A 25,486-nucleotide genomic window follows, 5' to 3' on the forward strand; every position below is an offset into this window, starting at 1 on the left:
GTGTGAGCCTAGAGCTCATCATTTAATTTGAAACAAACTGGTGGACAAGCAGAGAAGCTAGAATGGTGTGTGAGCTTTAAGAAAGTCAAACTCAGAATTCAGCAAGCGATTCTCCACTCAGTAGAAGGACCCCATGTTTGTTTCAACACTCTAACTCAAAGTATGAACCCATGCATGATCCTAATGTTGGTCACTCTGAAATATGGGACTTCCATGGCTTTTGGTAGCCCCAGGGTCTTGGTGAGGCATGTGGGAGTTCTAAAAAATAACCCCCAAACAGTAAGATGTCCTTTGGGGCTGTAAACATCTCCCAGACTTGTAAGTACAGAGTACTGTATCCACAGCAGTGTATTGCCAGGGGGGATTTTTTATTGCTGAGCTAAAAAATTCCACTTCTAAAGGATCATTTCTGCTGCAAGGTCTATTTTTTTTTCCCAATAGAAATATGAAATCTTTAATATGTCTAAAATATATTCAGTTGTGCCATTAAAATGAAAGGAATTACTGACCAGAAAGGGAAAAATACCAGAGTCAGCTGGAATGCTGCATACACTGTCTTTGTCCTAATCCTCTTTGCCATAAGCAAGAGAATGGTCCCAAAGAAGGCAGCACAGTTATGTGTGAGAGAAAGGTTGCTTGTGTTTGTCTTGTGTCAGTCATTCTCTCCTTCAGGGCAGTATATATCTAAGTTACAATCATCTAGAAGCAGTGTTGTGCCTAGTAACCATCGATAAATAGGACAGGGCTGTCCTGTTATGGAAGGCCTTAGAAGGATGTGAGGTCTGAGAAGATGGAGAGTAAGGACCTGCTGAGGTGCCTGGGTAGAGGGGAATATCCATACTGGTTTTCAGACCACTGTGAATTTTTGAATACAGTTGGATTTTTGGTAGCAAACCTGAGATGCATATTCCTAGTTTAAAAACAGAAATATTTTTGCTAATTCTAGACTGTGAGGATTGTTTAGATGCTGGTAAATTCTCTGTTGTCCCATGGAATTTATTTCTTCTGCTCTCCCCAGTGGCTCAGCATGAAAATTCATTTTCAACAAATGAAGTAGTCTCAAAAAAAGATTGCTCAAAACTCACTGATATAAATACTTGCAATTTCATGCTGTCATAAGGCCTCCAAGGGAGTCAGTGCTGCAGCAGCAATGAAAATGGGAGAGAATCCAAAAGTATCCTAAATAAAATAGCAGAATGCAAGGTGACTCTGCCTCGCTCTCCAGAAGTTTTAGTGATCGTCGGAACAGTTGAATGTTCCTCACTATGCTGGTGGGCAAGTAAGAAGCTCTGCTTTGCTAATTAAATTGTGACTGCTGTGGAGGAACATAGGCAAAAAGGAATGGAGTGGAATGGAATGGAGTGGAATGGAATGGAATGGAATGGAATAGAATAGAATAGAATAGAATAGAATAGAATAGAATAGAATAGAATAGAATAGAATAGAATAGAATAGAATAGAATAGAATAGAATAGAATAGACCAGACCAGGTTGGAAGAGACCTTCAAGATCATCGTGTCCAACCTATCATCCAACACCACCTAATCAACTAAACCATGCAACCAAGCACCCTATTGAGTCTCCTCCTGATTAATGACTTTTGAATCAACACATTGTGATCTTAAACAGCATGCTTTTTTGGTTCTCCTAGTGCTTATTTCCCACTCACCTGTCTGTTTTAGAAGAGCTTGGTGACAGTTATAGGAGCAAATCTACTGGCTGTTCCAAGTGAAACCCTTTCAGGGCTGTAGTTCACATCTCCTCACTTTCAGTCTAGAATGTGCAATAAAAATTCATCCACCAAGTTTAAAGCTTCTAAGCTAATTTGATGCAAGTTAACAAATGACAAAAGCTGACAACACTCAACAGAAATCAAATTTAAAACCTAAAGCCTGCTATGACTAGAGGGGGCCCAAAAATGAATCTGTGACAAAAGCAGTCAGATTTGTTTTCGTCACTGAAGTGTTTGCAGTGGGTACTTAAATAGGTTTATAATCCATAGATCTTTTGGGCTGCATAATGGATATGCTGTGTCATCATTTCACATGCAGCCTGAAATGCTGTTTATTAAATTGCTCCCATCACTTTCTAGTGTGCTCTCAGAAACCTCTAAGCCATTTTCTGGTATTTTGTAAATTTTTGGTAAATACATTGTGGAAAAACTTACAAATACAACCCCCCCTTTGTCTTCATTGAGGAACATTTAAGAACAGTATTGACACAAAACAAAGAATAAACAATTCATTTGGTGGACTCTTTGAAGGTCCCCTGCAACCCTCACCATTCAGGATTCTATGATCTGTTCTACAGGGCAGATAATAGAGAAATCAAAAATGACAGAATATTAGGGGTTGGAAGGATTTATTTCTTGCATCTGATCTTCTTTTCATGTCAAGAATAATCCCATTGAAGACAGTGGATTTGTCTGCTTTACAAAACTGTGGAAAGGCACTTGAAAGGTGACTGTGGCTTGCCCTCATTATTAAATCTCCTGTTAAAAGGGATCTCATTTGATGAGGGTCTTTGAGCTTTTGATTGAGACAATTAGTTAGGTTTGGGTTCATAACTATTAATGAAGTTGTCTAGAACTTTCCCTGTGTCTTAATCAGCTGTGGCTTTTCTTTGGGGACCTGCTTGATAAAGAAATATCTTTTGTGGTTGTTGAAAGTGGGCTCATTCATACAGCAATATGGGGCAGAGAATTCTGCAGCAGTATCACAGTATCACACAGTATCACCAAGGTTGGAAGAGACCTCGAAGATCATCAAGTCCAACCTGTCACCACAGACCTCATGACTAGACCATGGCCCCAAGTGCCACATCCAATCACAGTATAACTCACAGTATAACTTAGGTTGGAAAGGACCTTGAGAATCATCGAGTCCAACCTATCAACACAGACCCCATGACTAGACCATGGCACCAAGTGCCACATCCAATCCCCTCTTGAGCACCTCCAGGGACAGTGTATCATCTTCAGAATTTTGCAGGTTATAGCTCTGTCATTGTAACTGACTCCTCATGCTAATGGTGATAAAAACTAATGCTTCTGCTGCTAGCAGATAAATAGCCTGAAATACCTCTCCATCCATAGGTATGGAAACCAGCTGATCCTGAGAGCCTTATAGAGCCTAGCACGTTGTAAAGCTGCAGAACTAGCCTGATGTAATTTTGGATGACACTGTTTCAGATTTACCTCTTCAGAAAATACAGTTCTTCTCAGCATTTGGATATTTTTTCCCTCTCTCTCCCTTTCTTTACAAGGATTTTGACCATCACTGCCCATGGGTCAACAATTGCATAGGACGGAGGAACTACCGCTATTTTTTCCTCTTCTTGCTGTCCTTAAGCACGCACATGGTTGGAGTGTTCACCTTTGGGCTCATCTTCGTGCTAAACCATATGGAGAAGCTGGGAGCAGCTCACACTACCATTACGTATCCTTCTTTTTGGTCTTCCAAGACTCAAGGTGGCCTTGAGGAAAATATGAAAGGATGAATCTGAAGATTTGTCCTTCTGGAACTAGTGGGAAAATTTCTTCGGAGAAAGAGTTGCCAAGCCTTGGAGCAGGCTGCCCAGGGAAGTGGTGGAATCATCATCCCTGGGAGTACTTAAAAGATGTGTAATTGTGGTGCTTTATTTTCCTTTTCATTTCCCTCTGCTTCCTTTCACTCATCCCAGTTTCTTTAACTCCTGGGTACAGAATGGCTGTCATGTGTGTAGCTGGCTTATTCTTTATTCCAGTTATCGGGCTCACTGGCTTCCATATCGTTCTAGTGGCCCGAGGGCGCACAACGAATGAACAGGTAAGGAGCAACCTCTTCTCTGGGTTTGTGACTAGGATGTTGAGTTGGGAAGTAAAGCTGGCAAGTCAGCTTGGGTAAAGCAAAAAGTGATCCAAATCTTAGCAGTAACACCCTTAGTGCAGCTTTTGTGCAGAGCTAGGAAGATTCCCTAGCTTTTTATTTTCAGATTATTTTTTTGCTTGAGTGCACTATAAGCAAATATTTCCCCCTTCTTACCACAAAGGATCATCCCAGGTTTATTTACCATTAAAAATCTACTTGTGGCCTTGAAATAGGTTTTGTGTGATGAGTGTTGTCAACCCCAGAAATTGGAACTTTATGAGTCAGACCGAACAAACCATGAAATGGAGAGAAAGGAAAAGATTAAATCATGCTTTTGCCCTGTCTCCTGGTATTTTGAACTCCCCCAGCTAGCCCACACTGCACATAATAAGGTCTGACTGAGCTAGCTCTTTGTCTCACTCTCTTTGTCTCTCTCTTCTGCTCATGCATATGTGCACATGCACACTGAGAGCCTATTGGACCTGACTTGTTTTGCTTCTTCAAACCAAGTGCCAGCATGACATCTTGTGCCAAAAAGCCTGTAAAACTTTCCTTCCCCTGCAGTTACTCAAATGTATACCATCCACAGCCCTTGTGTGACCAATCCACATCTATATGCATGTGCTTGTCACTGGCATGATGTGGGTGCTAGTGATCTAGTCACAGCTTCAACAGCATGCCCCTGTTTGTGGGGGGCAGCACCCTTAGAAAACTTCACACTGGGTCACTCAGTATGGCAGCCATCTACACACAGGATTTTCACCTTTCTTCCCAAGGCTAATGAATTGTGTGCATTCCAGTTCTTTACCCTTTCATACCTCCAAAGTGCCCCTCACACCTCTGCAGTTTTCACTGCTCTGGCATCTCTGTGCACTCTCCAGCTCATGCTGAGCAGTGTGCTGCTGTGTCTGACCTGCAGGCTGATGGCTTCGTGCTTATGAAGCTTGCATGGCTGCTCTGCAGACTGTTAGAGCTGAAGACATTTGTGAGGCCAGGCCTTTGTCAACTGGGATGAGATTGTTTCCTATCCCACAGGAGACAATAAAAACTTTTCTCCAGAATAGTGTGGGAGGTTTACATAAGCAAAGAATCTGAAGTCATCCTGAATTGTTGCCTAACATGGCCTTTGATTAAAGCAGGCTTACCATAGCTTTAGATCTTTAGAGGTTTTTTGCTGTCCTACTTGGAACCAGCAGCTCTGGATTTTAAAACTGATTTTGGCCAAGTATTAGGTTTGATGGTACTAACCATAGTTGCATGAAACCCAGGGCATTTCAGTCTCATAGCCCAAATCCTGGTCTGCCTTAGACTTACCTTTGTGAAGTGATGAAAACTGTCCATGAAAACTTTAGGCTGAGGAGGAAGGAAAAATTCAAATGAAAAAAAAAAGGGGGCATACAATATAGTGTCTTATGTTTGTGTCTATGCCCATTTGGGTGATTGGAATAACTATTGGAAAATGCATCCTGGCTTGGTTTGGTTTCCTGAGATACTGTTTGAGATTAATTCATTGCCCCATTATGTTTTCTGAACATTAAATATAACCTGGTGTTAATATCTCTTTAGTTGTATGTACTGCCTATCCGTGACTGGAGGATGGATGTTCCTAGCCTTCAGCTCCTTTTCAAAGGAGCAATATCTAAGTAATTAGAGCACTAGACCAGGAGTGATGCATATGAGATCTGCCCCTGGCTCTGATGCCTTTTTAAAGCATTCACTTTTCTCCTGCCATCTAAGTATTGATTCTCTTCTCTCACACGGTTACCTGCTGTCAGCTTTCCAGCTACAGCATGCTCAGACACACTTGCCTTCTTTTCCCAGTACATTTTATAGGCCAGTGGTACAGACATTTTTGGTGTTCTACTGTTTATTTTTGGTATTCATTCCAGAGTTTGTAGGTTTTCATAGTAGGCAGACTGTGATTTAGGAGTGCATAATGGCTGAGTTTAGATGTTTGTGAGCTTTCTGAATGCCTCTGGAAGTCTTTTATGGAATCAAAATAACTCAACATCTGCTCGTAGCCTGGTATTTTTAGTTTCTGAATAGAGTAAATAAATATCCTTCCTTCTGAATGCTTTCTATCAGTGGATTTCAAACTCTTTTGGAAACAAAACTGATGTAATTAGTAATGTAATCTGGGAGTTTGAGAAATGTTATTGTCATACTGTGTTTGAGAAAATGGGCATACAGATGTGAAGTGCTTTGCCAGCATCTGGCACAAGTCATCTTAAACCCAGTCTTGAGTGCAGATGTGCCAATTGTCCCAGTCCCATGTTTTACTCATCAGGTTAGTTTTCCAACACTCAGAACTTCCAGCATTTCGCTCTTGGCCTTTTAAAGAGGTTTATGTTATGTCAAAGAAGCCAACATACTGTATTGCATAATCATTTAATGGTTGTTATTTTATGTGCAAGTCATTAAAGTGTTTCTGGTACTTTGTAATGCTACATCAGAAGTAGGAGTTGATGAAACTGCATTGCTTTGCATACAGTGACACTGATGCTTTTAATGGCAACCACTATTAATCTCTCTGGCTTTCTTTGTATTTATCCCCATATGGTTACTTTCAAGTATCTGCCTGTAGAGTATAAACCCTTTTTAATGCTTATGAAGCTTTGAATGGATCCTGCCAGCCTAATGAGGCTTGGCTTTTATTAAACTAGCTCATTTCCAAGCAAACATCATAATCATATGGGAGTTCCTGGCACCCTCCCACATAAGGCAGTGGTTCAGACTGATTGCCACTAGGGATGGGATGCTGAGAGAAGGGAAACATTGCTCTCATTCAACATTACGGATGTTGAATTGACATTCCTGTTTGTTTGGAAGGGACTTGCCAAGGCAGAGTGGAAGTGACAGGGGAATGAAAGGACCAAAACAGGATGTCTGGCTGACAGCAGGCACAAATCTAATGCAGAAGCAACATGGAAAGGTGAATCTGTTCACTTTGAAACCTAGGCACACTGAGCTCACTGCTCTTCTGGAAGGGATCTTTAGTTGGTGTGTCTTTCAGCCATAAGCAGTGATGGAGGTAGTGAGTTACAGCAGGAGAGAGGAAGTGCAGCATTCAAAGAAAAACAGCCTGTTTGGGAAGGACAGAGCAAAGCGTGCTTGTTCTTGGATTTCTTAGGGTTGGATGATGACTTTTCTATAACCAGAGCTTTGAGCACTGTCCTCAATACATTTACAGGTGACAGGCAAATTCCGGGGAGGAGTGAATCCTTTCACGCGAGGATGCTGTGGAAATGTGGAACATGTGCTCTGCAGCCCCTTGGCTCCCAGGTAAGAGATAGGCTCTCAACTGGGAATGAGTGATGTAGTGTAGCTGTTAGGAAAGAAGAAAATGTGCTTTAGTTGACCTCACAAGTGAAACACCATTGATGAAACAGCAGGAAGTAAAGCAAAGCATTTGTTGAGGCAGCTCTGCGATAGCTGTGTTGCTTCACTATTGCATGACTGTGACCTGTCCAAGCAGTTGCTGTCTTCATGTAATTCATAAGCCTCATCCCAGAAATGTTTATTTGAGATGAGCATGTCAAATTATATCAAGAGCTGATGCCTTTGTCTTTGCCAACTTGTTTATCCAGTGGATTTCAGTAACAAGCTAGGTTACCATATGCTGTCATATTCCCCACACGACTTTCTGCACTGTACAGTCAGTGTCCAGATCCTCTCTAGTCTGCTGGAGAAAAGGAAGGAATTGAAAGTCAGCCTTTGTCCTTAAATCTAATTTAAGGCTGCTGTGGTTTTCAATTTCACTGGCACTTTCATTATCATAAAAGAGATTTTTCAATGAGATCTATATCATGGAGCTTGGGGTTTTATCTATGGCTTTCTATTTTTGGGGGAAAGGATTTATTGTTTCACATTTTGAAATGGGGATTTTATCACAATTGATCAGATGGAGTAAAAATATCCAGGATGTTGAGCTGACCAGCCTGCAAACATGTTAATAATTGTACTGAAAGAAGACTTACTTGAGCCTTTTCAGGGTATTGAGGAACTCCAGACCCTGACACCATTATTTGCCTTTTCCCTCTCCCTTCACTATGCAACAAATAAGTTCTAAAATATACATGTTAAAGGTAAAGGCACCAGAAAAGCTGTTTCTCAAACATAGAAAAACATGATCAAGATATTAAAAGAGTGCCAGATATTAGAAGCTGGGAGACACTGCTGTTAAGAGAGAGGTGTGAGTACTATCATCATGGCTATTCTCAGAGTTTCAGCAGGTAGAGTGTTTGTGCTTTGTGAAGAGCTGTTTAGATTGTCCTGTATATTGAAAGGCACTGAGGCATCACTACTAGAGTATCCTATTCCCTAGATAAACCAGAGAAAGCTGAGTATTGACATTTATGCGTTCTACAGCCACTGCCCAACTGCATTTACAGAACTCTAGGCCACTGGGAAGAAATTAGATATCTAAAGTCATTGAATCATGTAATCATAGAATGGTGTGGGTTGGAAGGGACCTTAAAAATCATCTAGTTCCAGCCTCCCCTGTGATGGGGAGGGACACCTTCCACTAGACCAGGTTGCTCAAGTCAGTCATTTCATAGTTTCATAGTTTCATAGTTTCATAGTTTCATAGTTTCATAGTTTCATAGTTTCATAGTTTCATTCAGGGTTGGAAGGGACCACAAGGATCATCTAGTTCCAACCCCCCTGCCATGGGCAGGGACACCCCACACTAGATCAGGCTGGCCAGAGCCTCATCCAGCCTGGTCTTAAACACCCCCAGGGACGGGGCCTCGACCACCTCCCTGGACAACACATTCCAGGCTTTCACCACTCTCATGGTGAAGAACCTCCTCCTCACATCTAGCCTGAATCTCCCCACCTCCAGCTTCATTCCATTCCCCCTAGTCCTATCACTACCTGATATCCTGAGAAGTCCCTCCCCAGCCTTCCTGTAGGCCCCCTTCACATACTGGAAGGCCACAATGAGGTCACCTCAGAGCCTTCTCTTCTGCAGACTGAACAGCCCCAACTCCTTCAGTCTGCCCTCATAGGAGAGGTGCTCCAACCCTCTGATCATCCTTGTGGCCCTTCTCTGGACACGTTCCAGCACCTCCACATCCCTCTTGTAATAGGGGCTCCAGAACTGGACAGAGTACTCCAGGTGGGGTCTCACCAGGGCTGAGTAGAGGGGGAGGATCACCTCCCTCGACCTTTAGATTTGTTGCTTCCTACAGACCTGTCTGTTTCTTTTGCCTCCATTTATTTGAACACTCTAAACATGCTCCAGAACACATCACCATGTGGTAAGCTTGAACTGGCAGCACAGCATCTTCTCCATGTTAACTTCCCATGTGCTGGGTCTTACTCACCCAGTCACCATCTTCCACCACAGGGAAGCTGTTTCATGTTAACTAGCTGTGGCTTCCATTGGTGGCAGACCTCTTGCTTTCTTCAAGTGATCTGTGCTCTTGTCCCTTGGTGCTTCAAGCATTGCTTGGATTTTATAACACATCCTCTCCTTTGACTCACTGAAAACCACATTGGTCTTTTTACTGCTTTTTTGATTACTACATCCATTGAAATAAATGGAGTTTGCTTACCTATATTCTGACATTTTTTTCATCATAGCCTGGAAGCAGGAAAATTTTCATGTTGTCTATGCCTTGTTCTCAGCTTAATGTTTATTTTAATGACTGTTGAACTGTTGAATCAGGTACGTAGTTGAGCCCAAGAAAAAGCAAGCTGTGAGTGTGAAGCCTCCTTTCCTCAGACCTGATTTATCTGAGCGGCAGATCACAGTGAAGATCAGTGACAACGGGATCCAAGCCAACCTCAACAGGAGCAAGGTGAGGTAGCTTTCAAGTGCTGCTTTTGAAGAGTGTGGGTTGAGCATTATCAAGTCTGGGAATTACTTTGTAATTGAAAATCACTTTGAGATTATGCATTTATTGGAGATGATAGAGGTTGAGTCCTTGTCATGTGCTTCATCATCCTCTGAAAGTAACCCAGGTTTAGTAACAGCACTCTTGATCCAGTAACAGCCCTTTTTCAACTTCATAGTAGGTGGCTATTCCTTGCAGTAGTCTTTGAAAGAGTTGCCACTTCTTGGTGTTCAAATTAACTGTAACAAACCTTACACTGTGTGAGGATCCTTGTACCACCAGGTCAGCTGTTCTGCTTCAAAGAAGGTTTTGAGCTTCAAGACTGCAGGAAAGCTTGGAGTCCAGTGAAATAAATATTGGCTCAGAAGCTGAGTTCTCTCTTCTTTTTTTCAGCTTGTCTTGGCATGAAATAGAGAGCAGGATTTGTTTAGTCACATAAATAGAAGTGGATACAAAAGAAGCCACCTCAGAAGATTTTTGTAGGTAGTTACTTGTTACACTCTTTGGGCAGTTACTTGCTGAGAGCTGCCTGGAAAGTTGCTGGAAAAAATGCTAAAACCCACCACTGTCTTCTACCACAAATTAATCAGCATGATGGTAATATTATTTAACATCCCAACTAGACTAGGCTAGAGTGTTTTAAATTACACTGGCTTGTTATGACGATGCTAATTTTACACAGTCCTTGTCTCAGTGGATGCTAAATCACGTTTGTCATTATAGGTATAGGTAGCTCTTGTTCTGTGGTACAGCCAGCGCTCTGACACATGCCTGTTATTTAACCAAGCTGATTGATTCTGTGGTCATTTTCAGTCTAAAATTAGCCTGGAAGGTCTGGAGGATAAAAGTATGGATGTGCAACCACCTCTACCACCCAAAGGAGATCCAAGCAAGTACTCTGAACTGAAAGGGCAGCTGGGGACGAGTGAAGGTATAGTTGCCTGGTTGGTGTTTTATTAATAAGAACATATTCCAGCCTCTTAAAAAGGCTTCTGGTATTCTTTCAAAACAGTAATGGCATCTGGGTGAAAGAGATTGTTCTATTTATAGGAAAATTATTCTGAGTGAGGGGGTAAAAACAGCAGGAAAGGGAGAGAAAAGTCAGCTTGAAGCGGTTCATTCAGGCATGGATTGGATAGTTCCTATCTGTTTCACCAAGTTTTTAAACCCTTTTAAACCCCTTCTTAAATTTTTGATCAATTATCAACCAAAAACTTTCAGTTTGAACTGGGGAATCAGAAATACTAACAAGAAATGTTTAGGCATTACAAACAGAATTAATGGAAATGTGAAATTAAAGCTTTGATGTGATTATAAAACCTTTTTTTCTTCCCAGACAAAACTTGTAGCCGACTTCAGCTCGAATACCTAATATTTCCAATGATGACAAAATTACTGTTCACCAAAAGGCCACCCCACTGAGTCTGTTACACCTTGTTTTTTCTCTTGAGATTGCTGATCTGGCAGCAATGTTCTGTTATTTCCACAGGGACCGCATTGATTTTGGCAGGATTCTGCACAAAACTGCTGCAAGTTTTATTCTTTCCAGAGCAGCTCTGTTTGCAGAGCACTATGGATAGCAAGGAATTGGGCATGAGAACTTTCTGGCACACATTTTCATTGATTTGGTTTTTTTTCTTTCTTTCTTTTGCAGAAGGTGGCCTTTCACCCAAACTCATCAGCCCCCCTACACCTGCCATGTACAAGTATCGACCGGCTTTCAGCAACAATCCCAAAGTCCACTACCATGCTACAGCTGAGCAGGTGAGTGGGCCTGGGAGAATCTGCTCCCAGCTAACTCTGGGCAACATGGAGCTGCGGATAGATTCGCCACTGGCCTCTGGTGAACGTCAGAGAGTAAAAGTAAATGACAGCCCTTGGCATTGTTGGGCAACAGTGTACATTTGCACTGTGCTCCTCATGAAAACATGTCTGCTTTTGCAGCTTTCTGCTGTTGAGCCTGACACATCTGTCCCGCTGACAGGCGTGCACTGCTGCTTTATCAGTGTCTTGGCCTGATCCTGAGATGCTGAGAAGTGTCACCTCCCCTTGGCTTCTCCTGACATGGATGCCAACTTGCATTCACTTCAGATGGAGCTGGGCATGCTTAGTGCTTTCCTGGATCAGCCCCTTTAGCCAACAGACAACATGTTCAGTGATTCCTTAAGATGGCAGCTTGTAAACAGAAAGAACTTTTAAAGCATCCCAACAGATATTTTAGTTAAAATTAATGGAAGATTCCTCACGTTTGACCTTCCTTAGTGCCTTTTCAGTGCACTTGGGTTACGTAGTGAAAAAAAACAGCTTCCCAACACTTAGCATTATTTCCTCCTGTCTGGAAAACTGAGGTCCTAGCAATTAGAGAGACTTGTTCTGGAATCTGTTTCCTCTTTTTCTCAGGAGTTTTGCAGCAATTTACACTTCTTCATTTGGAAGCAGAGAGCAAATCTAAACCCGCTGGTAATAGGCTTATTTTTCTCATTTATTTCTCATGGATTTGTTGCAAATAGTCCCTGGCTCCCTGGGACCTGAGAACAGCAGTTTGAAAATTACTGATCTAACTTGTATATTTGCAATGAGTATCCAAGTCTTCCCACAGCAGTGGAGATACCCTTAAAACACAGGTACCACACACAGTGAATTCTCACAATATATTTTGTCAGGTCCTCCAATATCACCTCTGCAATAACAGGACATATGTAAGGGAAGGAAAATATGGTTGAGCTATATATAATTGACCCTTCAGTATTGAATTGAAGCTTTGACTGGATGCACTTTGAGGTATCTTCCAACCAGATCTATTCTGTGGTTCTGTAATTGACTGCAGCAACACTGGGATAAGACAGAATGTTCCTGAAATAGTAAAGAAAACATTTCTAGTATCATTCTCATTTAGAAGAAATTCCAGCTACCACCAAGTTTGGGCTTTGGTCTGACTACAATAATTGTAAATCCTGTTCTCTAGATTTGTCCACTTAGTGAAGAAAAGATTGGCTTATGAAAGAGAGCTAAGAACAGCAGTGTGTTCAGTGTATTTCAAGAGTGTGATACCCTATCGTCTTCACTCTACCACACGAAAAATGGCTTGACATCAAATTAAAAATACTATATTTGCAGGCATCAGCCAGCAATTTTGAGCTGTGTAGCAGCAGTATTTTGGGTCATGATGCAGTCAGAGAGCTGTGGAAGGGAAGATTGTTTTATTCCTTCAGGATATAGTCCTAGGTGCAATAATGATACAGGATAGGTTCTGATTAGGCCGGCAGAATGCGCAGTGCTATGAAATGATAATAGGGTACAGCATCTTCACTCTGAGGCTGCTGTTTCCATCCCAACCTAAAAGAGATGCTGTTACTATAGGCTGACTGGTGTGCATAATGTGGAGTTTTTTTTTATGCAGCCTTGTTCAGTTTTATAGTAATCACAAATTTCTAGTAGTCAAGTGGGAATATTATAGAAATGAGTTCACTTGGCAAGCTGACAGGGTAGCATGTCTTTGTTTGCCAAGCCATACCTAAGTAAAAAGTGCAAATCATGTGGCCTCTTCTGTACCAGTTCTTCAGCCTATCAATGTAATTCTGCATTTAAGCAGTGAAAGCTGTTAGGAAAGGGGGGTTGTGGCACAAAGATAAGTAGCACAAATATACTTACAAGCTACGTCATTGCTCTCTCCTTCTCCTTTACAGGCTGTCACTTGGTCTCCTTTTTTCCAGAGAAGGCCAAATTTAGCATGTTGCTCTAGAAAATAGTGAGCTAGTTTGCATATTTCCCTATCTTCTGGCTCAAGAATGAAAAAGGAAAGAAACAACCCCCCAAAAACTCCTTGAAGAAAAATACAAAATAAGCCACAATTTAGCCAGCTAGGCTTTTTTTTTTTCTTTGGTGGGGGGGGAAATAATTTTCCTTTAAAATAAATTAGATATAGAACAAACTGTGTTGACTGCATTTCTGATTAAACATGGGACTGATAATAAATCTTTCTCTGCACAACCAGTGTAGCTAATTTATTGTGCAGCATGGCAAACTCTTCCTTAAAAATAACAGCAAAAATGGTATGCTTAGCACAGAATGGCATTTTAAGTGAGCAGAACTGTAAGCCATCTTTCATAGAATAAACCAAAGTCAAGTCCTATCTGTTTTCAATGCACATGTATATATTATGCCCTGTGTTTCCTTCTCTGGTGTGACACTAAAAAGGAGAAAATTGCTTCATTTTGATGTTTAAGTGGTGGGAAGGAGCCAGTTGGCTTTAATTAAGCTTAGGTGGTTAATTTCAAAGACCTATGACCAGAAACTCAGAATTACTGAGTACTCAACTCTGAATAAAGTGGTTAAGAGCGTGCTGGTGCTCAATGTGTTGAAATGAAGCCTAAAGGATTTCTGACTCAGCATGCAAAACCAGACATCCCTCAACTCAAAAGCTATTTGTAGAAGATTCAAAGTGGTTTTTCCAAGGCTGCATTATCAGATTACAATCTGATTTACCTTGACTGAGACTTGGGTCTTAGTTTAGCAGGTCTCTCACTCTGTGTTTTCAGTCCATGTATTGACATATCCATTACTGTCAATATTATTTAGCACTTAGGAACAACTCGTCCTTGCTTCTAAGGTGCTTACCCATATACTAGACTGGAGTTAGGAGATTACTTGTAACAAACCTAAGTCATAGCTGGACTGGCAACCTGAGAGAAGGCCTCCAGCTCTGTTCTTGTGCACTCACCATGGAGAGCAAACCTATTGTTACACATTGTTGACTTTTGTTTTTCATATTCACCTCTGTTTTAGATCACGATGCAGGAGGGTCACAGTCAAGGAGCTCTGATAGAAGAGGATGGCAGGAGCCTTGATTACCAATCCGAACCGAGCCTGGACATCCCCAGCTACCGAAAGAGCTCTCTCCATAAGACCTATCAGTCTTCCCCGCTCCAGATAGATTCCTTTGCCATCAATTCACGATCCCTGAGCCTGAAATCTGCCGGCAGGAGAGGGACAGAAAAAGTGCCCCTTCATCCAATTAAGTCTGAAGGGGCAGCTTCCACCCCTTACAGGAGCATCTTTTCTCCCAATTCCCTGTCAAACAGAAATGGGAGTCTTTCATATGACAGTTTGCTAAACCCCATGTCCCCCTCGGGGAGGAAGTGCATCGCCCATTCCGCGGTCAGCTCCGTCGGGTACCACTCCCCCTATTTGTCAGCCAAAATGTGCCACCTGCGAGGGAGCGAGCTGCAGCGCCAACCACCACAGAGCTTCAGCCCTGTGCTGGGGGGGCCAGCTCCACATCAGCGAGACCCCTCCCCAGTCCGCTACGATAACCTTTCCAAAACCATTATGGCATCCATCCAGGAGAGGAAAGAGATGGAAGAGAGGGAGAAGCTCCTCCACTCGCACCCTGACTCGGTGTTTGCAGACTCAGGTGTCTATGACACCCCTAGCTCTTACAGCCTTCAGCAAGTCAGCACACTCTCTGAAGACCCACGCAGCATGGCAATGAGATATGGATCTAGAGACAATCTGATGGCTGCTGCCACTTTTAGCACAAGGAACCCTATACTGCAGTCCTCAGTGTCTTCACTCTCAAGTGCAATGACAAGAGCACCAAGGACTTCCACAACCTCTCTGCAAGCTGATTTAGCCAATAATAATGTCCAGTCCCATCAGGCACTGCAGGGCAGGGTGAGCAATGGTTCCTACAAATCCCCAGGCCACCAGGTCCCATCATCCCCCACAGGAATGCCTAGGTCACCCTCTTACGGAGGCCCGAAGGCTGTCTCGTTTGTAAACACTGTGGAAATTACAGAGGTGCAGTCAGTGGGAGCACAAAGGTAGGTACTGCTCGAGGTGCTGCTCAGCAATGTCAGTGTCTGCAGGCAAGTGCAGAGCACTTTGCTGGAGGCATGACCCTCATTACATGTTTGCTGGAGGCCAGCAAGGGTGGGAGGTTTGTGGGTGCTCTTCAGTTCTGCAACACCCTCAGAGCAGCCTCATCATGACAAAATGTTTGCATGTTTGCTGGAATTTGAACTGTGGGTGGTCAATTGAGCTGTAAAAGTCACAGGGATGTAGTGTCTTAGCAGAATTGGATAATTATTTGCAAGCTGTGAGGCAGATTATCCCTCCCTTATGCACAAAATGGTGGAGCTGGTTTAGTTTGCAGCCTAAAGGGAGGCCAGACCCAGCCATTGCTTGGGCACACAATCAAAGATGGGATCATAGCATGTGCAAGTGTACCCTGCATTAATGAAAACAGAGCTGAGGCCAGTCCTGGAGACTGTGCTTGACATAAAGGGCTGTGTATTCAGCTGTGTTGAGTGTCCCATGGTACAGAACTGGGGACAAAAGCACAGACATCTCAGCATTGTGTTATGGCCTTGCTGCCTCTTTCCTTTCTGAGAGAAAGCTTAGGAAGAGAGGATTTGCTGTGCTGAGTAGGTGGCATCTGAGCAAGATCCCCAGCTGCAGTTTCTGCATGCATTTATCTTTCTTTTTCTCTTCCTTCTGGAGATTATAGAGCTTGAAAAGTCTGAGAAGAGGTACATGATCCCACCGAGGATGCAGTGTTTCAGCCGAGTTGGGGCCTGGAGGGCTCATCAGAAATATCTAAGTTTTGTTTGCATCTGGCATTTACTGCACTATGCTGTCCTCTGGTTAAGGTCCCAGGTTTCTCACTCCAGCATTATCCAACACTTTTGGGAAAGGTCCTGAAATGTGGGAGATCTTTTGAAGTTCAGTGCCAGCAAGATTTTCCTCAATGTTGTGAAGTGAATTGTAGTTGTTAAAATGATTTGTCTACTGGTGGGAGATCTAACTTCCAGGAGGTAGACAGCCATTTTATTTCCTTTTCCCATGTGTTAAAGCAAAAACTCTGTTTCAGTGACAGAAAATCTGTGGACATTCTTCTGTCTTTGTGCCCTCTGAGACCTGGATGTGTCAGCTGCTGCTGTAGGAAAGATGTTAATATGAAAAGCTGTTTGCCTGTTCTTCATCTCAGCTTCTTGGTTATGTTATCATCCTTTTGATGCCACTGCTCTTACATTGTGCTGGTTAAAAATGTAAAGCCTGTAAATTCACTATAGTCCAGCTCTTTGAAGTAATGAAAATTACAGTGTTTGGCAAAAGTGGTCTAGCTATTACAATAGCTATGGATCCCATCAGATATTAAAGTTGCAGACACCATGGCAGAGAATCTTTATTGACGTTCCTGAAGTCAAGTACCTAGATTAATACATAAATAGCTTAATAAACTTCAAGTCTTTCACCAAGTGAAGTAAACCTCCCACAGACACTGTGCTTTGTAAACCAAGCACATTTTCCCTATCTCTAACACTACAAATCACTTTCCCTTTCCCCTAAGACTCCCCAGCTCCCTTTTTGCCTGATTTCAGGAGGCAGACTGTGTTCTTCAGGGGAATTTCAGCACTGAATTAGGACAAGGTGAACATAGAATTTGTTCCCTGCATATTTCATCTGTTCAGGGATACAGTGTTTTACCACAACAGGGTTTTCTCTCTTTCTGTATGTTCAGATCCCCATGACTCCATTTCCTAATGCTTAGCAGAAGCTGGGTGGGACCTGCTGGACCTGCTGCTCCAGGGTACAGCTGTCAGACCAGGTTGCCACATAAAAAGTGCTTTTAGTTTTGGAGCTATTCTGAGCTATCAAGCTGTGTAAAAGTCCAAGGTACTTTGGTTTGTTTTGCAGACACATGTAAAGAAAGAAAGTGCCTTTTGAATTTAGTGAATCCATCAAACTGTCTGGCCTCCAGAAAAAGCCAGAGTTGTCTGAAATAGTTCAGACAACTCTGTTTGCAGGCAGACAGGAAGTGTTCCTTTCTAGAAGGTATTTCAGGCCCCAGTCACTGATGCTGGCATGAGCCAGTCTTACACCTCTGACTGAGGGAAACCCAAGCAGACATCCACTGCAGGAGTAAGGTCATAGAATCATATCGTAGCTTAGGTTGGAATGGACCATAAGATGTGAGAGTACAGCAGACCCAGGTTGTGCTGGCACTCCCAGAACATCCCTAAGTTCCTTGATAGGCTTTTAGCTAATTGATTTGTGAGTTTGGGGGAAGAGACACATTAAGCTTTAGTGTGTAGTGGCCTAGATTTAAAAGATCTTTTGAGGAAAGTCTGTAGTCCTGCTCCCTGGGAGCAGGTCATAAGACAGGAAATTAAAGAGTCCATCTGGAATATGGTCTTTAATTACAGGCATCCTAGAGTGCTTCCTGACTTCATTCTCTTTGTGTCTTCTGTCATGAAGAAGCCTTACGCTTCACTTCTCTAATGTCTTTTAGAGATGACCAACATCATTTTAACTGGATATTTAACTGAGAAGTGGTTTCTTCTGAGTATTTTATTTCTAATTGCAAGACACAGTTTGGCTTAAGGTCAGCAGTGGTGGCAGTTAAACCCTCCCACATCCTACAAATGCTCATGCAATTAGTTTGGTTCAACAAAGCATTTAAGCAAGTAATTAAATGAATTCTCTCATTTCAGTGGCTTTCCTTCAAGTTTTTTGGCTTCAGCCAGGCTGCTCCCATGCTTGATATTTTGCAACAGTGGGTCTCAGAGTAACAAGAACTGTTTCTTCTGAATGAAGCCATTCTGCTGTCACGCTTTGATCACTAACATTGCATCTTCTGATATTTCTTTTGATGCAGGGATGACATACAGTTGAAGACACCTCACAGTAAAGTAAATGGACAGCCAAAAGGAATAACCAGGTTGGGTTCAACATCAAGTTCCCAGGGGACACCTGTCAGCCCTGCTAGACACTCAAACGTTAAGAAGGTATCTGGAGTTGGTGGAACAACCTATGAAATTTCAGTGTAAAATAAAATTAATTAAAACTAAAGAGCCATCCACTCAGCCAGCCATGAAGCTAGGAGCACTGTGAAGACTCAAAATAACAACAAAGAAGGAGCAGCAGCAGCTGGCCACTCTCCTTTTCATGTTTTGGGTTTGTTCTATTTTCATCTTTCTCTTTTGGCCAAAAAAGCAGCTGCAGCCTTATTCTTGAGGGAATAAAATTGTACAGTCTATCAGACTCTTCCAGAACCAACGGGCAAGAGCTGGCTGCGACCTAACACCACACCCACAGAGCGGATTCTTTCGTGCAAGAGAGCGCTAAAGCCATTGTGCGTGTGTCTGTCCAACACACCTGTTGTGTACCAGTTGTGCTGTGAAAAAGTATGCTCGGTCCAGGATCATTCGGTTTTTCCCATGCCCCTTCCCAGTTCTTCTGGCCAGCAGTGTGTCCAACAGGAGTCAGAGGCCCAGCTGCTGTTTTCCTACCAACATGGAAAGCTGGCTTCCTGTGGCAGGCAGTCTGCCTGTGCGAGAACTGCTCTGTGTCCCCAAGGTGTGGCTGGTTGGTTCCTCCTCCTTGGAAGGAGCAAGGCAAGGGCACTTGGGCCATGAATGCCATGTCATTTTTCAAAGTCTCCCTGATCACAGATGGAGGCAGAAGAAAGGATAGCAACAGCTTCTCACTGTCTGCCACTCGCCTCCCTGTGTGTGAATTGTGTGTGTGTGTGCGCACGCATGTTTGTCTCTCGTGGAAAAGGACCGCAACACCAGTAAGGATCTTCCACTCTGACCTCTTGCTCCCTCTGGTTTTTAAAGGCTTCTCTGACTCCAAAACAAAACCAAGCAGATAAGAAAGGAGAAATGTTTGGATGGGAACATAATTTAAACAGCTGTCAGCTGCTTTCTGTGCACCCTCCTTGTTACCTGTTGGATTTAGGCAATAACATGGTTTACTGCCTTGCCCTGGTGCCGCCTGTGTAATCCTGCAGCAAGGTTATCATGATCTGTTGCATTTACAGTGTGTGTAAGTGAGCCAAGAATGCATCTAATGGATATAAATTTTCTCTCTGCCTAATTACTAGCACATTCCCTCTGGTCTTCAGTACTGTTAGACAAAGGATTTTCCATTTGGGTTTTTTTCCCTTGGGGAACAACTTTTTAAAGTAATATCAATCAAATCTGTTTAACCTTCTGAGGTTTCCTTTTCCTGTCTCCAGAAAACTACATTTACTTTGTTGGATTTAAAGAAACTTTACTATTAAAAAACAAAAAACCAACCCAAGAAAGGGGTGCACTACTTTTGTCACAAATATGTGGACTCAAATTTGGGGACAAATGGATATTTTTTGTCTTTTCTCCATTCTTTGTCTCCTTTTCCTTCCCATTCAGTTATGACCTCAGAAATCAAAAGTACTGAGAGCTGGATCAATGCTAACCAGCCAGGCCATGTGTGTGATTGAGAATATCCTGATTGCCAAAGTCACTAAAAATGATTGTCACTGAGCCAATCAGCATCAAAAACCTCCACTGCCCACCTGGTTCTCTTGGTGAAGAATTTTGACTAGAGAGCTAAATTTGTATTTATTGTTTTTCAGGGTATTTGTTTCAAGGGGTTGAATCCTTTTCAGTCCTCGACTATAATGGAGAGCTCTCCAGATATTTGGTAGCAATTCAGAATGTCTTGATAACATCTTACTTGTTCTCATGTATGTTGAGATTACTTATTCCAGAAGGCAAATGTTGACCTCAGTTTTGCCTGGGTAAAATTTATCTTTTGATTTGATAAATCTTGATGTCTGCTGCAATACCTGCTTATGATGTCCCTTGTATATCAGATCTTTTATTTTTGGATAGACAGGATGAAGAGAACATAAGAAAGTTAATCATCTCTCTATGTGGCCTGAAGGGAGAAACCTGGAAAGCAATGCAGCTGCAATAAGCCAGCATCATGAGAGTGAACTAGAAATCAGTGTGCATTTTATTGCCTTGGTGATATTTTAAATGCTTAGTGCAGGGACATGGCAGAGCAGAGAAGCAATAGTCTTTCTATGCAGATTTGCTCACTGGCTTGTAGAATATTGTCTTTAGTTGGAGGCACCACAGTAACACAAAGATACAGGCAAAGTGGATCAGGTATAGATGGAGTAATATGTATTACAAGACTGGATGCACTGGCTGATGAGAAGGTTTAAAGGGCTAAAAATATGTCACTGGCAAAGCAATGAAGTGGAAATTGAGTATGAAATTTTTACAAGTACATTAGTTAAAAGATGTTAAACCAAAGGTAAATCAAGGGATTGTCACCGGTAACCAGTGGTTTATGTTTAGAAGGGAGCAGAAAAGATAGAGGGGAAGGGACAATGGAACAGTCTTCCAAGGCAGAGTATTGGAGACTATTGAGGACAGTCAGACAGTGTTTGGACATGTCCTTAAAAACAGTTCTGTAAGAAGTGAGCCTGCAAGGGCAAGGGGCTAGACCAAATGGCCTTATTGATTTCTTCCATCTTTAGCTGTTATTAATCTGCAACTATACCCTGATGTTAACTCCTCAGGAAGATGCAGTACTTCCTCAAGGACTGGAATTCACTCTGGTGCATAGAGTATCACAAGACTTACTTGTTTTCAAAGTATGATGTATGCCATATGTAAGCCCTGACAAAGAGGGGATGTGGGACACACTGAATATGGGCTCAAGAGCTAGACAAGGGCACATTTTATCATGTATCTTTGAATATGTACATGAAATTCATGCAAGCAGGCTGAAAATTTGCACCATTGTAATAGTTGAGATTTGCATCCCAGCGGTGCTCCACTTTGATTGTTCTTTTCTCCTGCATTTATAAACATAAAAGCTACTGAGGAACTTGAAGGGCCAAGGAGCCTTTGAAGTTAACTACATTAGTTCATGAGAGAATTTCTCAGTAAGACTAAACACAGTATTGTGTGTATGAAGCACTAATATCCAGGGTTATTTTGACATAGTTCACAAGGGGTAAGGGAGAAAGAATTGACTGCACTGTGTCATTACAGGTTCAGATGTGAGTAGTTTTGCCCACAGATGGGAGATATTCGACTTGTTAATAGGTTTACAATGGTACCAAAGTATTTGTTTTCCTTTTTGTTTTCCTTTTGAGGTTTGCATATAATTCAGTGCACATAGCCTGGAGTAAATTATTCAAATCTTCTGAAAGAATAACCTAAACAGAACTGTTAAGAGGAAATTGCATGCAGCAAATCCAGCCTCATTTCCATCCAAGGCACTGAACCTGCAGCTATTTTCTCATCAATGTTAGTGTCTGTTTCCATAGCTCCTATTGCGGGACTGGGGACTTATTTTTGAAGTCTAATTTTTGGAGCAGAATCCAGCTCATGTGAAAACACAGTTCTTCAAGAGTTTCCAGATTAGCAGTAAGGTTCTTCTGCCCAGGTAGTCTCCATTTTTGCAGACACTGCAGGCCAGATCTTCAGCTGGTGTAAATTGGTGCAGCTCCATCAAAGCTCATTTAAGTGATGCTAATTTACAGTAGGTGGGGATTAGCCATGAAAACCCAGCACAAGTTAACACACCTGGTAAAGCAGCTTCTTCTTTTTTTTGCTCAAGTTTATTTCATGTCTCAGAAGTCTTAAATCTTTTTAACATGTTTTTATCTTTTAGCTGTGGATTGTATTACTTATTAAAAAAAAACAAAACACAGCAATAGTTTTTCTGTAGCTTATGCAGCAGTTTTCATTGCATATTGCATTTTATTAGCTGTTTGTGCCCTGTTCTTACAGTCCCATTTAGCCTCCAGGTTTTCATTGTAGTACAACCTGCCTTGAAAAGTTGGATCTCTGTATCTTTAAGTGTGTAATATATTGAGTATTATGAAATTAAATGTACCTTACTACATGGGTGGGAGAGAGAGGAAATATTTTTACTTGAAGCCTTAATATTTTCTTTCTTTCTTTCTTTTTTTTTAACTACTTTGTTTGTTGACCTCATAGGAAAGTCTGAATAGCAAAGACTTTGAAACTGGGCCAAATACTGCACTGATACCCAACCAGTATTTGGCCCCCCCTATGTCAAAACTGGATGCAGACATAACCTGAAGTGTACAAGGGGAAAACCCTGAGGGTGGCATATTTTCCTGAAGCTCATTAACAGAGTCTCAAAACGTCTCTGTAAGCAGAGTACCTTAAAGAAGTCTTCGAGTCTTGAATTTGTAAGAAAGGTGATAGTGGGAACTGCCCTCACCTCTTATGTTTGCACTTGCTTTTTCAAATCAAACAAACAAACAACAAAAATGTAATTACTTGGTTTGGTTCAAGTCAGCTCTAAGGGCTGCACAGAGCTATGTGTCAGTAGCCATGTGCAGCAAATGAACTGTGTGGTGTTGCTGTTCTCAAATTGCTAACCATGCATAATGTTCTGTCAACTCGGCCTAAGATAATCACCTCCCGGGTGTTACAATGGACCTTCCTCAGATGATGCCTATTCTCCTAGAAGCCTAATGTGGAAATTGCAATGTGGTTTTCTTTGGACTCTATCTGTGGTCCAGACTAGAGATATAGATATATAGATATATATATATTCTTTTTTTTTGGGGGTTGGTTGGGTTTTTTGTTTTCATGTGGGAAAGATGGGGTCAAGGTTGCTGTCTCTGACAGTCTGGAAAAGTTCATGTCGAACTGTTTTTATAGTCTGTATTTCACCTGTTCTGCCACCTTGAATTGTTGGAATGTATCTGTGCAGGCTTTGTGGAGCTCTGTCTGTAACCTTTTTTGTGGCTCTCGTAATACATATATATTTTTTAAACCTTTGAGTCACTTCAGTATTTTCAAGTGTTTGGTCTACCCCGGTAAGTTGCAGATGCATTTGTTTGCCAAGATGGTTCATGGCGTACTGCCCTCTTCTGCTGATGCAAAACATGAACTGAAGCAGTAGAATTGGAAAGGCCAATTCCAGTGCAAAATTCATAGAATCCTGGAATGGCTTAGGTTGGAAGAGACCTGAGAGATCATCTACTCCAACCTCCCTGCCACGGGCAGGGATGCTTTTCAGCTAGACTCAGCTGATCAAGGCCTCATCCAACCTGGCCTTCAACACTCCCAGGGAGAAGGCATCCACAACCTCCCTGGGCCACCTATTCCAGAGTCTCACCACCCTTGTACTGATGAGCTTCTTCCTAAGATCCAATCTAACCCTGTTCTCCCTCAGCTTCAAATAATTCTCCCTTGTCCTATTGCTAGACACCCTTAGTGACTGCAAGTTAAGTCTCATTTTCAAGGTGCTTATTGTAGAGTAGAAAATCTGCTGAGTCTTTAAGAGTGTGTCCTAGTTATGACCAATGGAATGATGTTAAATGTAGGTTTCTACACTGATTTTTATTGAAGGTGTGGGGTTGAGTGCTGGGGTCCAGCACAATTGTGCATCCTTGCTACAGAGTAACTGTGGCAGAAAAAAATGTTAAATTGGTATTTGTTGAAATGTTCTATCTGGGATATCTGGATTTACATATCCTAAAGGTGCACAATTTCCAGTCCATCTTCATCTCTCTGTTTCTGGCCTTTGAAAATACACCCATTTGATCTGCAAGACTGGCTTCCAACACAATGGCCAAACCCTCCTAACAGCAGCTGCTGCATGATTTCTGATGCTGTAATTTGCATATATAGGCTAATTACCTTAAGCATGTTCATTATAGATGCCAGTCATGTTTGTCTGCCGTCTCGTCTTCACAAGACAGAGATTACCTTATATATCAACCGGCCACAAATGTAATCACCAGGCTCCACTGATGTTGGGCTACATCAAACAGAATTCTATAAGCTTCTGATCTGCTTTGGTGCATTTTATTTAAGCATAGCATGGCTTACAGCAATCTTGCCTTTCCTCTCTCTGGGGAATGGATCAATTATCCATGTTTGTATTCATTTCTCCATTATTGTGTTTTGGGTTTTTTTATTCGGCAGGACGAGCTTCAGTTCATATTTTGGAACACAATGAGGAGAGACAAAGGAAACTATTTCTGCAGGTGAATATATCTTTTAAGGGAGGAAGAGTTCTATAATAAATAGATTAGAATTACTGTCAAAATAGATACTCTTGTCACAATGACTTGAATTTTTAAGTGAGACTTATTTCACAGCTGATTATCTCTGTACCCCTGAAACATTTTTAAAGTGTCTTGGTTAGACATTTTAAATTATATGAAGAACTGTAATCTCCTTTTGCAGATTAAAAGCAGCCCTAGAGAAGTGATGGTACATTTTACAGTGCCTTGCAGATCTGTGTGTATATATAATGCCTATATGTCTATAAGACATCCATAACTGTGTACATATATTCAAGTAAAACCAGTTATTAGCTTTGCTAGGGGTTCAGGTGTGTTTTAGAGTGACAGGGATACCACAGGTAAGTCTTGTAATTTAAAGAGTCTTTCCTTTCTGGAATAAAACAATTTTACAATTGTAAGTCATTCAAAAGCCTTCCTTTCAGCAGACTGTGAAGTATCTGCCACGTGAAAACTGTGAGGGCCATGCACTACCTCCTGAAGTTTATTTCACACCTCTAAACTCCTAACCTCCACATGGGATTTGTATTATCTATGCATTTCTGCAATGTGGGATAAGAACAGGATTTTCAAGGATGCATTTGAGCATTGTCTCTGTGTGTGAAACCCTTCCACTGAATTCAGTGGCAATTGAAAGAAGTGATGGGGAGGATGTGTCTCATTAGCTGGAGAAAGGGCAACGTCTGGAACACTTTAAGGGAAAAAGCAGCCTTCCATGCAAATGAAGAACTATCATTTACTTAGCACTGTTGTTTTGGAGCTAAAGCATGCCCATGAGTTTGTGTTCAATGAGTCATGTCATTACACAGAGTCAACAATGTAGGGCTTGCAACACCAAAATCACAAGCCTTGAATATCTGAGATGAACACCTCAAGTGGGAATTCTTGTTTTCAGTGTGGCACAATAGTACATTAAGCTCATGTGTGCCATGCCT

The 25,486-nt window shown here is 41.9% G+C and overlaps 1 protein-coding gene across 4 annotated transcripts in view; it reads left to right on the forward strand.

Annotated features, from left to right (window-relative positions):
* Positions 1 to 23,293, forward strand: part of ZDHHC8 (zinc finger DHHC-type palmitoyltransferase 8) — a 116,832-nt gene extending 93,539 nt beyond the window's left edge. For all 4 annotated transcript variants that reach the window (XM_068157327.1, XM_068157331.1, XM_068157329.1 and 1 more), the window contains 8 exons: positions 3,265 to 3,437; positions 3,704 to 3,806; positions 7,039 to 7,130; positions 9,523 to 9,655; positions 10,505 to 10,622; positions 11,346 to 11,455; positions 14,477 to 15,513; positions 18,351 to 23,293. In XM_068157327.1, coding sequence (XP_068013428.1) covers positions 3,265 to 3,437; positions 3,704 to 3,806; positions 7,039 to 7,130; positions 9,523 to 9,655; positions 10,505 to 10,622; positions 11,346 to 11,455; positions 14,477 to 15,513; positions 18,351 to 18,522 — 1,938 coding nt within the window. In that variant the 3' untranslated portion in view covers positions 18,523 to 23,293. The remainder of the gene's footprint in view (positions 1 to 3,264; positions 3,438 to 3,703; positions 3,807 to 7,038; positions 7,131 to 9,522; positions 9,656 to 10,504; positions 10,623 to 11,345; positions 11,456 to 14,476; positions 15,514 to 18,350) is intronic.
* Positions 23,294 to 25,486: the final 2,193 nt, after the last annotated feature.

This window comes from Melanerpes formicivorus, unplaced genomic scaffold (assembly GCF_026170545.1).
Source record: "Melanerpes formicivorus ecotype bairdi unplaced genomic scaffold, bMelFor1.0.p_v2 SCAF_36, whole genome shotgun sequence".
NCBI classification, from domain to species: Eukaryota; Metazoa; Chordata; class Aves; order Piciformes; family Picidae; genus Melanerpes; species Melanerpes formicivorus.